General features: G+C 41.4%; 1 protein-coding gene across 1 annotated transcript; it reads right to left on the reverse strand.

Moving 5' to 3' along the window:
• Positions 1–8,651: 8,651 nt before the first annotated feature.
• Positions 8,652–9,593, reverse strand: LOC139165240 (mas-related G-protein coupled receptor member H-like). Its single transcript, XM_070748343.1, has one exon. The coding sequence runs from the start codon at positions 9,561–9,563 to the stop codon at positions 8,652–8,654; it is 912 nt and encodes a 303-aa protein (XP_070604444.1). The 5' UTR covers positions 9,564–9,593.
• Between the last annotated feature and the right edge of the window lie 4,667 nt (positions 9,594–14,260).

Consider the following 14,260-nt stretch of genomic DNA (forward strand, 5'->3'; position numbering starts at 1 on the left):
TGTTTTAGTTCAGAGGTCCCCAACCTTTTTTGCACCAGGGACCGGCTTTAAGCTAGACCAGTTTTCCATGGCCCGGTGGGGGGGGGGCTTTGGTCATATGGGGGTGGGGTTATGGAGGGGTGGAGCCAGGGCCGCCATCAGGAATTTTGGGGCCCCATACAGCCTAAGTGTCTAGGGGCCCCCCTCCCCGCCATTTTAAAACTACTTTATTTTGCGACATACCAATTATGTATGAAATTTACCTTCTTTGGGGAGGGGTGAAAGGGGAGAGTAAGAGAGGAAGGAGTGAAAGAAGGGAATGAGGGAGGAAAGAAGGGAGGAAGGAAAAGGAAAGCAAGAAATGGAGGGAGGAAAGGAAGGAAAGAAAGAAAGAAAGGGGGAAGGGACAGGAACAGAGGAAGGAAGCAAGGAAACTTATGAAAGGGGAGAGTAAGAGAGGAAAGACTGAAGGAAGGGAGGGAGGGAAGAAGGTAGGAAGGAGAAAGAAAAGAAGAAATAGAGGAAAGGGAAGGTAAAAGAGAGAAAGAAAAAGAGCAAGAAAGAAAGAAAGAAAGAAAGAGAATGAAAGAGAAATAAAAATAGAGAGGGGGAATGAAAGAAATGGAAGGAGGGAAGGAAGGAGAGAAAGCAAGAGAAAGAAAGAAAGCAAGAGAGAGAAAAAAGAATGAAAGAGCAAGAGAGCAAGAGAGCAAAAGAAAGAGAAAGAAAGAAAGAAAGGCAACTTCAAAGAAAGGCTCACTAAGCATCTCTCACTCTCTTTCTATCCCTCTTTCTTTCTCTCTCTCCTCTTCCTTTATCTCCTCTCTCTCTCTCCCTCTCTCTTTCTCTCCCCCTCTCTCCCCCCTCTTTCCCTCTCTCCCTCTCTTGCTATCTCTCCCCCCTCTCCCTCTCTCTTTCTCTCTCTCCCTCTCTCTCTTTCTCCCCCTCTCTCCCTCTCTCTTTCTCCCTCTCCCTCTCTTTCTCTCTCTCCCCCCTCTCTCCATCTCTCTTTCTCCCTCTCCCTCTCTTTCTCTCTCTCTCCCCCCTCTCTCCCTCTCTCTTTCTCTCTCTCCCTCTCTTGCTATCTCTTTCTCTCCCCCCTCTCTCCCTCTCTCTTTCTCTCTCTCCCTCTCTTGCTATCTCTTGCTCTCTCTTTCTCCCCCCTCTCTCCCTCTCTTTCTCCCTCTCCCTCTCTTTCTCTCTCTCCCCCTCTCTCCATCTCTCTTTCTCCCTCTCCCTCTCTTTCTCTCTCTCTCCCCCCTCTCTCCCTCTCTCTTTCTCTCTCTCCCTCTCTTGCTATCTCTTTCTCTCCCCCCTCTCTCCCTATCTCTTTCTCTCTTTCCCTCTCTTGCTATCTCTTTCTCTCTCTTTCTCCCCCCTCTCTCCCTCTCTCTTTCTCCCTCTCCCTCCACTCACCCATCCCGGGGGTCTTTTTCGGACTTCCCAATTCAAGTCACGCAGCCTTGCGGAGCTCCTGGTGGTCTCTCATCCCCGAATCAGCCAGGTAAACACGGCCCCCTCTTCCCTGGCCCGAAACCAGCGAAGATTGGGGGAATTTCTGTGCAACCCCGGCCACTTTCGGGGTTAAATTCCTCTCCCCGCCCTCTCCGCACTTCCGAAGGGAGCAGGGCAGCGTTGCTGGGCTGGCCAATTCTGGGCAGGGGGTGGAGGTGTGGATGTGTGCGTGCGCCCGGAAGGCATCCGAACTTTGCCCGGCGGAGCTCTGCAAACACGAGGCAGGGAGGGAGGGAGGCCGTTGCCCGTCCAGCGGGCACCAAACAGGGCAGGGCTCCATGGGAGGGGAGGGGGCACCTCGCGGCTGGGGGCTGCCTGGCTTTGTGATTTTGGCTGGGGGGGAGTTAGGAAGGTTCTACTTCTCCCCCCCCAGCCAAAAATTCAAAGCCTATCTGCTGGATACGGGCGATGAGTGGGACAGAGCGGCGCGGAAGCCTCTTGCAGCAGCTGCCACAGCCACCGGCTTCGGCGCCGCTCGTCCCGCTCATCGCCCGTATCCAGCAGATAGGCTTTGAGTTTTTGGCTGGGGGGGAAAAGTAGGACCTTCCTAACTCCCCCCCAGCCAAAATCACAAAGCCAGGCAGTCCCCAGCCGCCAAAGGAGCCTCCTGATTCTCCCCGCCCTGCCCGACGCCCCACCCTGTCCTGCATAATGTCCTCTGCCGGGAGGGCAGCGCCGCCGCGGACCGGCTGGAAAACCCCAACGGCCCGGTCCCGGTCCGCGGACCGGCGGTTGGGGACCTCTGTTTTAGTTGATACAGTTCCTCTTTCATAATAAGTATCTCTTTCCCTGAAAATAAAGCTCAACTGGAAAATAAGCCCATGACTTTTCAGGATGCTTGTAATATAAACCTCACCCCCTCAAGGGTTTTTTTTTTTGGGGGGGGGGGTTAATATTATAACTGCAACTGGAAGTTGTAGGATTCTTGTTGTTCAATAAGGAGTCATGTTCTGTCTTGTTCTAGGAATTGTTGATAAATTTTGGTAATCTGTCTATCCTTCTGTCCTATCAAAATTTTATCTATTTCAATGTCGGGGGCTTGTCTATCTTTATTATATCTGGATTTTATTTGTGTATAGGTCCACCAATCTATTTTATAATTTTGTGATTCAAGTTCTTGTCTTGTTTTTAAATCCCTGTTTGGATGTAAGATGTCTGTATATTTTAATATTTTTGTGGGGTCAATCTGGTTTGGATAGATAATAGCTTCCATGGTGGGTAACCATCTGGGGATTTTTGTGGAATACTTCCTTTTAATTTCGTACCAAGTTTTTAATAAAGACTTTCTAATAAGATGCTTATTAAAAGTGGTTTGTGCTTTAATTGCATCTTTCCAGAGATGGGCATGCCAACCCATCTGTAGGTTATGGCCCTCCAGTGTCAAGATTTTTTTGTTGGAAAGATTAATCCAGCTGATGATAGCTATTAAGCATGAAGGGAAGCAGAATTGCACAAGGGGATACATGCAAACTGTCACAATGCGAACTGGTAGTGAATGTAAGTGGCACCCACGCCTGCCTTTAACCCATGTGTAATTTCATGAAGGCATCTCAACATGATCGGTTTCAAACATTTTGGAACTAGCTTTGATGGTTGAGAAAATTGTAGGTCGATTGAGCATCTGACGAGTTTCAAAACAAGTGAAGACTTTGACTCCTATGGAGCAAAGGTCTTGTTTCACCTTAATTCCTCTCCAAAGAAGCAAAGAAGAAACAACTCATGGAGAACAGTTTGAACACTTTCCCTGTTAAAAGAGGAAATCCTTTTGTGGGTAATTTGGTTTCCTCTGTTTCTACCCAAGAACTGTCATACCTCAATAAAGGTCACTTTAATGGAAAACAAAACAGTATGGATCTTCCCATCCTTATTTTAAAGTGAAAATAAACCCCTCTACAAAATTATTATTTTTATTGTTCTCTTTGGGTTCACCTACAAATAACAGAACATTTAATAATATTGTGGATGGTTGATATGAATAGAGTAGAGTAGAGTAGAGTAGAGTAGAGTAGAGTAGAGTAGAATTCTTTATTGTGCAAGTGTGATTGGCCACACAAGGAATTTGTCTTTGGTGCAGATGCTCTCAGTGTACATAAAAGAAAATATACATTTGTCAAGAATCATGTGGTACAATGATTATAGGAGTCAAATAAGCAATGAGGAAATAATCAATGTTAATAAAATATTGTACAAGCAACAAGTTACAGCCATACAGTCATAAGTGGGATGAAATGGGGTGATAGGAATGATGAGAAAAACTAGTAGTAATAGTAGTGTAGACTTAGTAATTAGTTTGACAGTGTTGAGGGAATTATTTGTTTAACAGAGTGATGTCATTCGGGGGGGAAAACATTCTTGTGTCTAGTTGTCTTGATGTGCAGTGCTCTGTAGTGATGTTTTGGGGGTCAGAGTTGAAACAGTTTGTGTCCAGGATGCGAGGGGTCAATAAATATTTTCCCCGCCCTCTTTTTGACTCGTGCAGTATACAGGTCCTCAATGGAAGGCAGATTACCAGCAATTGCTTTTTCTGCAGTTCTGATTATATTTGGTTACAGATGAACTCCACAAGAGAACAAAATGTCATTCTTTGAAAGCAATAACCGATTTAAGTCCTGCCCTGGTAAATATTTCTATCAAAAGGCAATTTCACAGTGTTGGTTACAATTTAAAAAGCATTTTAACTGGTTGTTGGATTTGAATTTCAGAAATTTCTTTGAAGAAGAACTTACCAGGAAAGAAGATTTTCACAACCTTTCAGTCAAACTTTGGATAGAAAAAGCTGTTCTTGACAAATAATCAAATCTGTCCAGAAAAAGAACAGATTTGTGGGTGACTGCAGATTAGGATTTGATAAGGGTTTGAGACTACAGGGTCAAACCTCAACACTCACTAAATGAGTGTGTGTATAATTCACAGCTGTACAAAATGAAAACATTCTAAGGAATACTATAGTACCAGGGTGTCAAACTTGATTTCACTGAGGGTTGTATCAGGGTTATAATTAGTGATGGGCGAACTGAACCCGCACAATTCGGGTCTGTACCGAATTTTGCGGTGTTCGGTATGCCGAACATGAATCTGAAATTTTTTCAAACTTCAGGCAAAGTTCGGGGTCGTGTTCGGCATTCGGAGCTTTGACGTCACCGGCAAGTTGCTAAGGATGCCAAGGTGATCACTTCCTGGATTCCATGGAATCCAGGAAGTGATCACCTTGGCGTCCTTAGCAACCTGCTGGTGACGTCAAAGCTCCGCCCCCAGAATCTCTTCATGGGAGGGATTCCCTGTTCGGGTTCAAGTTCGGGTTCCGTTCAGGTTCGGCCAAATTTTGCGTAAAGTTCATCCGAACTTGCTGAACCCGAACACCATTGGGTTCACCCATCATTAGTTAGAATAGAATAGAATAACAGAGTTGGAAGGGAACTTGGAGGTCTTCTAGTCCAACCCCCTGCCTATGCAGGAAACCCTACACCACTTCAGATAGATGGTTATTCAATATCATCTTAAAAACTTCCACTGTTGAAGCATTTACAACTTCTGGAAGCAAGCTGTTCCACTGGTTAATTGTTCTAACTGTCAAGACATTTCTCCTTAGTTCTAAGTTGCTTCTGTCCTTGATTAGTTTCCACCCATTGTTTCCTGTTCTACCCTCAAGAACTTTAGAGAATAGCTTGACTCCCTCTTCTTTGTGGGAGTCCCTGAGATATTGGAACACTGCTATCATGTCTCTCCTGGTCCTTCTTTTAACCCTGCTGTTCCCCTCGGGTCTAAAAGGACCCGAAATGAAGTTTGAGACCCTGTAAAAAAAATTCCCTGCATATCTGAAACTTGAAATTCCATGACTTTGTCTCATTTGAGAGGTTCTTTCTAAGGGTTGTGGGGGGTTTTTTCGGGGGGGGGGTTGTGTATAGTTTTTGCTGGGCAAAAAAAGTTACCAATGTTATCCTCTGGGTCCTTTTAGACCCGGAGTATAAAAGGGTTGGTTCTAGCTACTGGAAGGATCTTTTTGAATACCCTTTTCACTAGTATACTAATTTGAACATTTCTGAACACAATGAAATAATAATAATAATAATAATAATAATAATAATAATAATAATAATAATAATAATTTATTGGATTTGTATGCCGCCCCTCTCCGTAGACTTGGGGCGGCTAACAACAATGATAAAAACAGCATGTGACAATCCAATAATAAAACAACTAAAAACCCTTATTATAAAACCAAACATACACACAGATGAAAATTGAAGTGAAAAAAATAATGCTTATTTGTTTATTTTGCTCATAAAACCCCACCCCTGTTTTTGTGAAATTTTGTTCATTTTCATCTAGATAAGGCTGCAAAATCTGACTTTTTTTGACCATCTTTGGCATTGAAATACTAATTTGAACATTTCTGAACACAATGATATGAAAATGAAAAAAAATTATGCTTATTTGTTTATTTTGCTCAGAAAAGGGGCCTCCCCCCCAGCTGCGTGCACTTTTTTCAATTTATAGACAGAATAGCCTGCCAAATCAGAATTTTTTGACCATCTTTGGCATTGGCATACTAATTTGAACATTTCTGAACATAATGAAATGAAAAAAAAATATGTTCTGTTCGCAGAATATACACTTGGATTCCTCCGGGTCATATGTGACCCAGAGTAAAAAAGGATGGTTCTAACTACTGGAATGAGTTTTTTTTAAAATACTTTTTGCTAGTATACTAATTTGAACATTTCTGAACACAATGAAATGAAAATTGAAATGAAAAAATTAATGCTTATTTGTTTATTTTCCTCGACTTTTTGTAGCCTTGTGCCAGTGAAAATGGAGCTTGGGGGATCTGCCTGTGGCCCCCCTGAGCTCCATTTTCACTGGCAGAGACAGTGCAGACCGGTCCTTTGCTGTTTCTATGGTGACCCCGCAGGCCTTGAGTTTGATGCCACTGCCATAGTGAATACATCATAAACCTCCATACCTGTCTACAACAAATGGGAGAGTTCAGTTAGGGCATTATGGAAAGCAAGTTGGCATGAAGATATGGGTACTTATGTTGGCTAGGAATTACTGGTGCTGAGGAAGTACATCTAGAAATGGAATATGTTCTTTGTTAAGTTCTAGGGCTTACAACAACACCCCGAGTTTTCGGAGAGGGGCGGCATATAAATCCAATAAAACTTGAAACTTGAAACTTGAAAACCTGAGCTGACTGCAAGTTGAGAGTGATTGGCTAAGATGAGAGTAACTATACAGGGTAACTATATGGGGAGCCCCGTTTCCTTTAATTAGGACCCCTAGATCCTAATTAAATACCACTTATATACCACTTCACAGTGCTTTTACAGCCCTCTCTAAGCGGTTTACAGAATAGAATAGAATAGAATAGAATAGAATAGAATGGAATGGAATGGAATGGAATGGAATGGAATGGAATTAGGAATAGGAATAGGAATAGGAATAGGAATAGGAATAGAATACAGCATATTGCCTCCAACAATATGGGTCCTCAATGATGTCATATATAAAAACAAAGACTGACATTTTCTTCTAGCTCTCTTTTACATCCCTTTTTTAAAAAAGTATTATGTCCTAACGATATTACAGAAAGACAGAAGTTTTTTACTCTTGTGAAAATATGATAATTACTGTAATGTCTGTAAGCTAAATAGTGGGCGTCCGTGAGTTGGGGTGGCATTCGACTCTCATTGGTTAGTTACGTTGACAACTGTGTTCATTGGACAGCTCGAGTTGCTCAACCGTATATAAGAGCTGTCATTCTGTGCTCGCGTGCTTCCACTGTTGATCTGATGTTGCTCGTGTTAATACGAGGGTCGCCCAGAAAGTAATGCACTACATGTTTATCTTCAACAATTATTTATAGAACACAATGAAACTTACACACAAGAAAGAATCATCTTTCTTCTACACTCCCTATTTTTCCACGTAATCTCCATCCCATTTTATGGCCTTCCTCCAGAGAAACACAAGGTGTGTATGCCCTGTCGGTACCAATCCTTGTTCTGGTCACGAAGCCATTTCTGCCCTATGCAAATCACCTCTTCACACTCACCCTCTGTGCCCAGTGACTAACTGTTACTGTGACTTCTGTTGACTGCAGATTCTCCATAAACTGCACACAAACATTTCTGAATGTTCCCAACAGTTTTTTTCTCCACAGTGAGAAATTCAAAGATGACACGCTGCTTGTAACATACATCACATACAGATGCCATTTTGAAACACTGCTGCAGCTACGCTATCTGTCTGAAGAAACGCAAAATTTACACTGTTTTGGTTAGCTCTGGCCCAGCTCCTGCCCCAGGGACTGTGGATGTGGGGGAGACATCCACATGCTGCAGGCCTGTTTTGCCTCCGGTGGAATCTGCTGATGAAGGCTCCTCTGACCAAGAAGACATGAGTGACAGGGAGGAGGAGAGTGTGGCAGACAGCTCAGAAGGAGATCAATTATCTAGCTCCTCCTTCGATTCAGAACAAGGGTTAATGATACAGCCACGCATGCGGAGAGCGATGCATAGGCAGCAACAACTGAGAGATTATTATCAAAGAAAATGAGGCCACCTGTGGTTGGGTGGGGCTGTGGTCATTAGTGAGGCTGCTATAAAGAGCAGCCTGTGGGTTTGGCCATTGTGGAGGATTATCTGATCTTTGTGTTTCATGACTGCTTTACTGACTTTGACCTTTTGTGTGCTGATTTTTCCCCACTTTGAAACTAAACCAGAGCAAAGTGTGTTTCACTTTGTGAAAGAAGAAGGACTGTGAATTGCCTCACAGCTGCAAGCTAAGTATCACAGACCTGATAAGGGACTTGTACAAATTACCAGTTTGTTTGGAGACGAGTGCTTTTTGCTATACCAAAAGAGGGCTTAGTTTAAGTGAATTTTCATTATAAAGAACATTGTTTTGAATTTTCAAACGTGTGTGTGTCTGAAATTTGTACCTGTGAATTTTTGGGAGGAGTCTACCAGAGAGCCCGACAGAACATACACATGCACTCCTGACAATTCAAATAATGTATATCTAAAGTTTCGCATTCGTCCCATTACTGTAGGCTGAGAAAAAAAATGTGGTGCATTACTTTCTGGGCGACCCTCGTAGTTAATAAATGAGTTACCTCAGCTGGGGCTGTTCGCCTGACCTGTCCGTCACTTCAACTACACCTCAATGCAGATGTCTGATGGCTCTTTCCTCTCTTCTTCCTCCTTGAAAACTCTCTGGAGCCTTATTTCCAGGTTGCATCTAGAATGGCGTTCCTTCCTTCTCCCCAAGAAAAAATAGATCAGCGGGTTAACGCTGCTGCTTAGACAGGCATATAAGTAACCGTATGGAATAAAATTATAATATTTCCTCTCGGAAATAATATCATGGAGAAAAATGGCACTTGGTGGGATGGAAAAGACGAGGAAGAAAAACAGGGCAAGCAGGATGGCTTTGAGAAGTTTCCCTCGCTTCTTCATCTGTGATTTAAGGTAGCCTTTGATGAAGAGGGCCAGGCTGGAGGCCACCATGACTGGGATGCAAACTGAGGTAAATATGAGAATAAGGAAGTATTGGTGGCAATTTTCAAAACCTGTAACCCAAATCAGAGTGTAATGAACTGTACAGAAGACAACAGAGACTATCCATGAAAACGCAGAGAGTATGGTGGACAAATGTGGTGGCTGATGGCAACGATGCCAAAGAGGGAAGAAGACTGCCAAACACCGGTCAATGCTGATGATTGTCAGAAGAAATTGACCAGTAGAGTAAGTGCATAGTAAAAATTCTTTTAGTACTCCGAGAGGTTCTATAGTAGTTAAGTGCCAAATTGCAATGATACACACAGATAGGAGAGTCCCGGTGTCCGCCACAGCCAAATTGAGGATATAGACAGTGAAAGGATTCCGCTTAATCTGGAAATGCAAAAGTCGGATGACAATTCCGTTCCCAACAATCCCTGGAATGCAGATTAACAGGATTAAAGAATAGATGGTTTTTTGCAGATGGTTGGGCTCAGAAGTGCTGTTCTTTGTGTGTATGGTGTTAGTGATGTTGTGTTCAGTATTATTGAATAAACAATTTCCCATTTTAAAATCTGTTATTCTAGAAAAGATGTTTGTTGTGTTGGCTGTGACCTTATTTAGAAATGAAATATTTTTATTTCTTGTTTTGTCTTCTTTCTTTCTTTCTTTCTTTCTTTCTTTCTTCTTCTTCTTTCTTTTCTTTCTTTCTTTCTTTTTTCTTTCTGTTTCTCTCTTTCTTTCTCTCTCTCTCTTTTTCTTTTTTCTTTCTTTCTTGTTGAGAGTTAATGATGAAGCCAGACAGCTGAAGAGCAAACCATTCACCCTTATTTTAGACAACAGAGATTTAATGTATTTGCATCTGTTTTCCCAAGATGGAGGATGCCAGAAGATTTCACAGAAAAACTTGCAGAAGTCACTTCTACTCCTGCAGAAGTGATACTCCTGTATTACACCTTGCGCAAGAAGGCAAAAGAGATGACAATAGTAGATTATTATTCTTTCCTGTCAGTTTTCAGCCACAAGGGGAAGTTTATCATCTGACACATACCACTTTTCAGAAGTAATAATGATGAATTTGAATCCCACAAACAAAAAGACTTGGTTCACTTCAATGCCTCTCCATAGAAGCAAAGCAGAAATGACTCATGTTTGATTATTTTATGACAAGCAGTCAATGAAATCATTTTCCGGTTTCTGGGGAGTTTGGTTTCCTCTGGTCTTTCACAAGAGCTGTATAATATTAAAAGTAAAAAGAAAAAAAAAGGTCATGCAATCACATAAATGGTATGTATACAAAAATGTTGTTGACCTTACAATTTTTATTTTTTAAGTGTAATTAAAACTTGGTGTACAAAGCTATTGATTGTAATTCTTCTAAAACATTCCCATTGGGAGCACTTTTAAGCAACAGAAAATGTAATAATATTCTAGTTGGTTTATATTTTGCCACATATGAACAATGCAGGAGAAGAAAATGTAATTAAATAAATTCTGTCCTGCTAAATATTTATACTAATGTGGAATTTCATATTGTTTGTGACAATTTCACAGGGTGTTTATTGAATTGACTCAGCCTTCCATCCTTCTGAGGATCCAGATTGTTGGGGGCAATATACTGACTCTCTAAACTCTTTAGAGAGGGTTGTAAAACACTCCTTCCTTCCTTCCTTCCTTCCCTGCCTCCCTCCCTCCCTCCCTCCCAGTTATTTAAATGAAGTATTGCAGATTATTTCTACTAACTGCCAGGGGTTCGATCCTGACCAGCTCAAGATTGACTCATCCTTTCATCCTTTTGGGGTTGGTAAAATGAGGACACAGATTGTTGCAGGCAAGAGGCTGACTCTGTAAACTCCTCAGAGAGGACTGTAAAACATTGTGAAGCAGTATATACATCTAAGAGCTATTGCTATTGTTCCTTCCTTCCTTCCTTCCTTCCTTCCTCCCTCCCTCCCTCTCGTCTCTATTGCTATTGTCCTTCCTTCCTCCCTCCCTGCCTCCTTCCCTTTCTCCCAATTATTAAAATGAAAGGCAAATTCTGACAACTACCAGGGATTTGAACTTGACCACCTCAAGGTTGACTCAGCCTTTCATCCTTCCAGGGTTGGTAAAATGAGGACCCAGATTGTTGGGGGCAAGAGGACGACTCTGTAAATATTAACCGCTCCAAACTTGACTGTAAAAAACATGACTTTAACAATCGAGTTGTCGAAGCGTGGAACTCATTACCGGACTCAATAGTGTCAACCCCTAACCCCCAACATTTCTCCCTTAAGCTATCCATGATTGACCTCTCCAGGTTCCTAAGAGGTCAGTAAGGGGCGTACATCAGTGCACTAGTGTGCCTTTCGTCCCCTGTCCAATTGTCTTTCCTTTATCTCATATATCATACATATTTTCTTCCTCTCATATATTTTCTCTTCTATTTTACATATTATCTTTATATATATTACTTCTTGTCTATTCTGTTCCATATATACTGTGTATTGGACAAAGAATAAATAAATAAATAAATAAATAAATAAATAAATAAATAAATAATAAATAATAAATAAATAAATAATAAATAAATAAATAAATAAACAAAAAAAACAAAAACAAACAAACAAATAAACAAATAAATAAAACTTAGAGAGGGCTGTAAAGCACTGGGGAGTGGTATATTAGTCTTGTGAAGTGGCATATAAGTCTACGTGCTATTAAAAATAATTTTAAAAATGGAGCAAAAAATCTTTGAAAAATTGGCAGCTAACAGTTTATAGATGGAAAACAGAACCTGGAGGCTAGCTTTTGAACAATATATTTAAAGAGTTTGATCTATTCAATGCGTTTTCAATTGTTCTGCAACTAGCAATAGCAATAACATTTAGACTTATATACAGCTTCATAGTGCTTTTACAGCCCTCCCTAAGTGGTTTACAGAATCAGCCTCTTGCCCCCAATAATCTGAGTCCTCATTATACCCACCTCGGAAGGATAGAAGGTTGAGTCAACCTTGAGCTGGTGGGGACATTTGAACTGTCAACTACAGCGAGCAGTTACCTGAAATAGCCCGCAGTGCTGTACTCCAACCACTGCACCACCAGCCCCTGGCTAAGATGGAAGTCCTGTCATTGATCAGCAATTTAGTATCAGTGAAGCACTCCAACCAAGAAATCCAAATCGTGAAACCTAACACTACTGGAGTCAGAAAAGAGAGAGGGCATTGAACCATCTGCAGGATTTGCTGCTCTTATCCTGATGGTCAGAATCAAAACAGAACTGGAAAGTACCTGGGTGGTCTTCTAGACCAGAGCCCCCTGTTCAAGCAGGAGACCCTGTACCATTTATTACTAAACAAATAATTCCCTCAACACTGTCAGACTTTCTACTAAATCTGCACTTCTATTCTACTAGTTTTTCCTCATCGTTCCTATCACCCATTTCCTCCCATGTTGACTGTATGACTGTAACTTGTTGCTTATATCCTAAGATTTTTATTAATATTGCTTCTTCATTGCTTATTTGACCCCATGACAATCATTAAGTGTCGTACCACATGATTCTTGACAAATGTATATTTTATTTTATGTACGCTGAGAGCATATGCACCAAGACAAATTCCTTGTGTGTCCAATCACACTTGGCCAATAAAATTCTATTCTATTCTATTCTATTTCATACAAGTGCCTGTCCAGTCTGTTTTTCAACTCAAGTGATGGAGCACGCACAATTTCTGCAGGCAAGCTGTTCCACTGATTAACTGTTCTCAATACAGTGGTAGCTCTACCTACAAACGCCCCTACTTATGACCTTTTCTAGATAAGAACCGGGTGTTCAATTTTTTTTTTTTGCCTCTTCTCAAGAACCATTTTTCACTTACAAATCCGAGCCTCCGAAACTGTAACCAGAAAAGGCAGGGAGAAGCCTCCGTGGGGCCTCTCTAGGAATCTCCTGGGAGAAAACAGGGCTGAAAAAAGGTGAGGAGAAGCCTCTGTGGGGCCTCTCTAGGAATATCCTGGAAGAAAACATGGCCAGAAAAGGTGGGGTGAAGTCTCTCTGGGGTCTCTCTAGGAATCTCCTGGGAGGAAACAGGGCCTCTACCCTCCCTGAGGTTTCCCCAACCGCACACATTATTTGCTTTTACATTGATTCCTATGGGAAAAATTGCTTCTGCTTACAAACTTTTCTACTTAAGAACCTGGTCACAGAATGAATTAAGTTCATAAGTAGAGGTATCACTGTATTAGGAAGTTTCTCCTTAATTCCAGGTAGCTTCTCTCCTTGATTATTTTTAATCCATTGTTTCCTCTCTTGCCCTCTGGTGCTTTGGAAAATAAGTTGATTCCCTCTTCTTTGTGGCAACCCCTCAAATACTGGAATATTGCTATCATGTCCCCCCTAGTCCCTTTCCCTTAGATTAGCCAAACCCAAATCCTCCCACCATTCTTCATATATTTTTGTCTCCAGGCCCCAAGTTTCATCCTGAACTCAAAAAGGAGTACTCTGCAAATAATAATTACCAGAAGGAAACTCTTATCTTTACAACTAGCATACCTGATGATGATGATGATGATGATGATGATGATGGAAATAATCTCCAGACGAGTCCAGTAGGTCTCTTTCAGAATCTAAGGATGAGATGTTTCTCAATGAATCCCACGGACCTGCATTTGATGACCCAGTTAGTTCCTTCTTCAGAGAAAAAGGAGTTGAGCTGGAGCAACCTGCAGACTTTCTCAGAAAGAAGAAAAAAAACTTGTATAATATGCACCTCTGACTTTTTGCAGCTTAAAGTGTTATCAGGCGCAAGATGCAAAGGCAAAGCTTAAAGCTACAATTATAGCAAAAGGTGATAGGAATCTTTCGGTCGTGACGGGAGATTTGGTTCACACAGTGATTATTTGTGTGAGAAATGAACAATTAATATAGTGTTTCAGAATTCTCTTGTTAGGCTTCACCAACCTAGAGTTTGGAATATATACTATTTTTATTTGTTTGTTTGCTTATTTGCTTGTTTACTTGTTTGCTTGATTAGTTAGTTAGTTAGTTAGTTAGTTAGTTAGTTAGTTAGTTAATTAGTTAGTCCAATACATAATGAAGGTTAATGAGATTAACCATGTGGTAATATATATCAAAGAGAGGAAAGAAAGAAGAAAGGAAGGAAGAAAGGAAGGAAGGAAGGAAGGAAGGAACGAAGGAAGGAAGGAAGTGTTCTGTCGGGCTCTCTGGTAGACTCCTCCCAAAAATTCACAGGTACAAATTTCAGACACACACACTTTGAA

The sequence above is a fragment of the Erythrolamprus reginae genome, chromosome 3 (genome assembly GCF_031021105.1).
Source record: "Erythrolamprus reginae isolate rEryReg1 chromosome 3, rEryReg1.hap1, whole genome shotgun sequence".
NCBI lineage: Eukaryota > Metazoa > Chordata > Lepidosauria > Squamata > Dipsadidae > Erythrolamprus > Erythrolamprus reginae.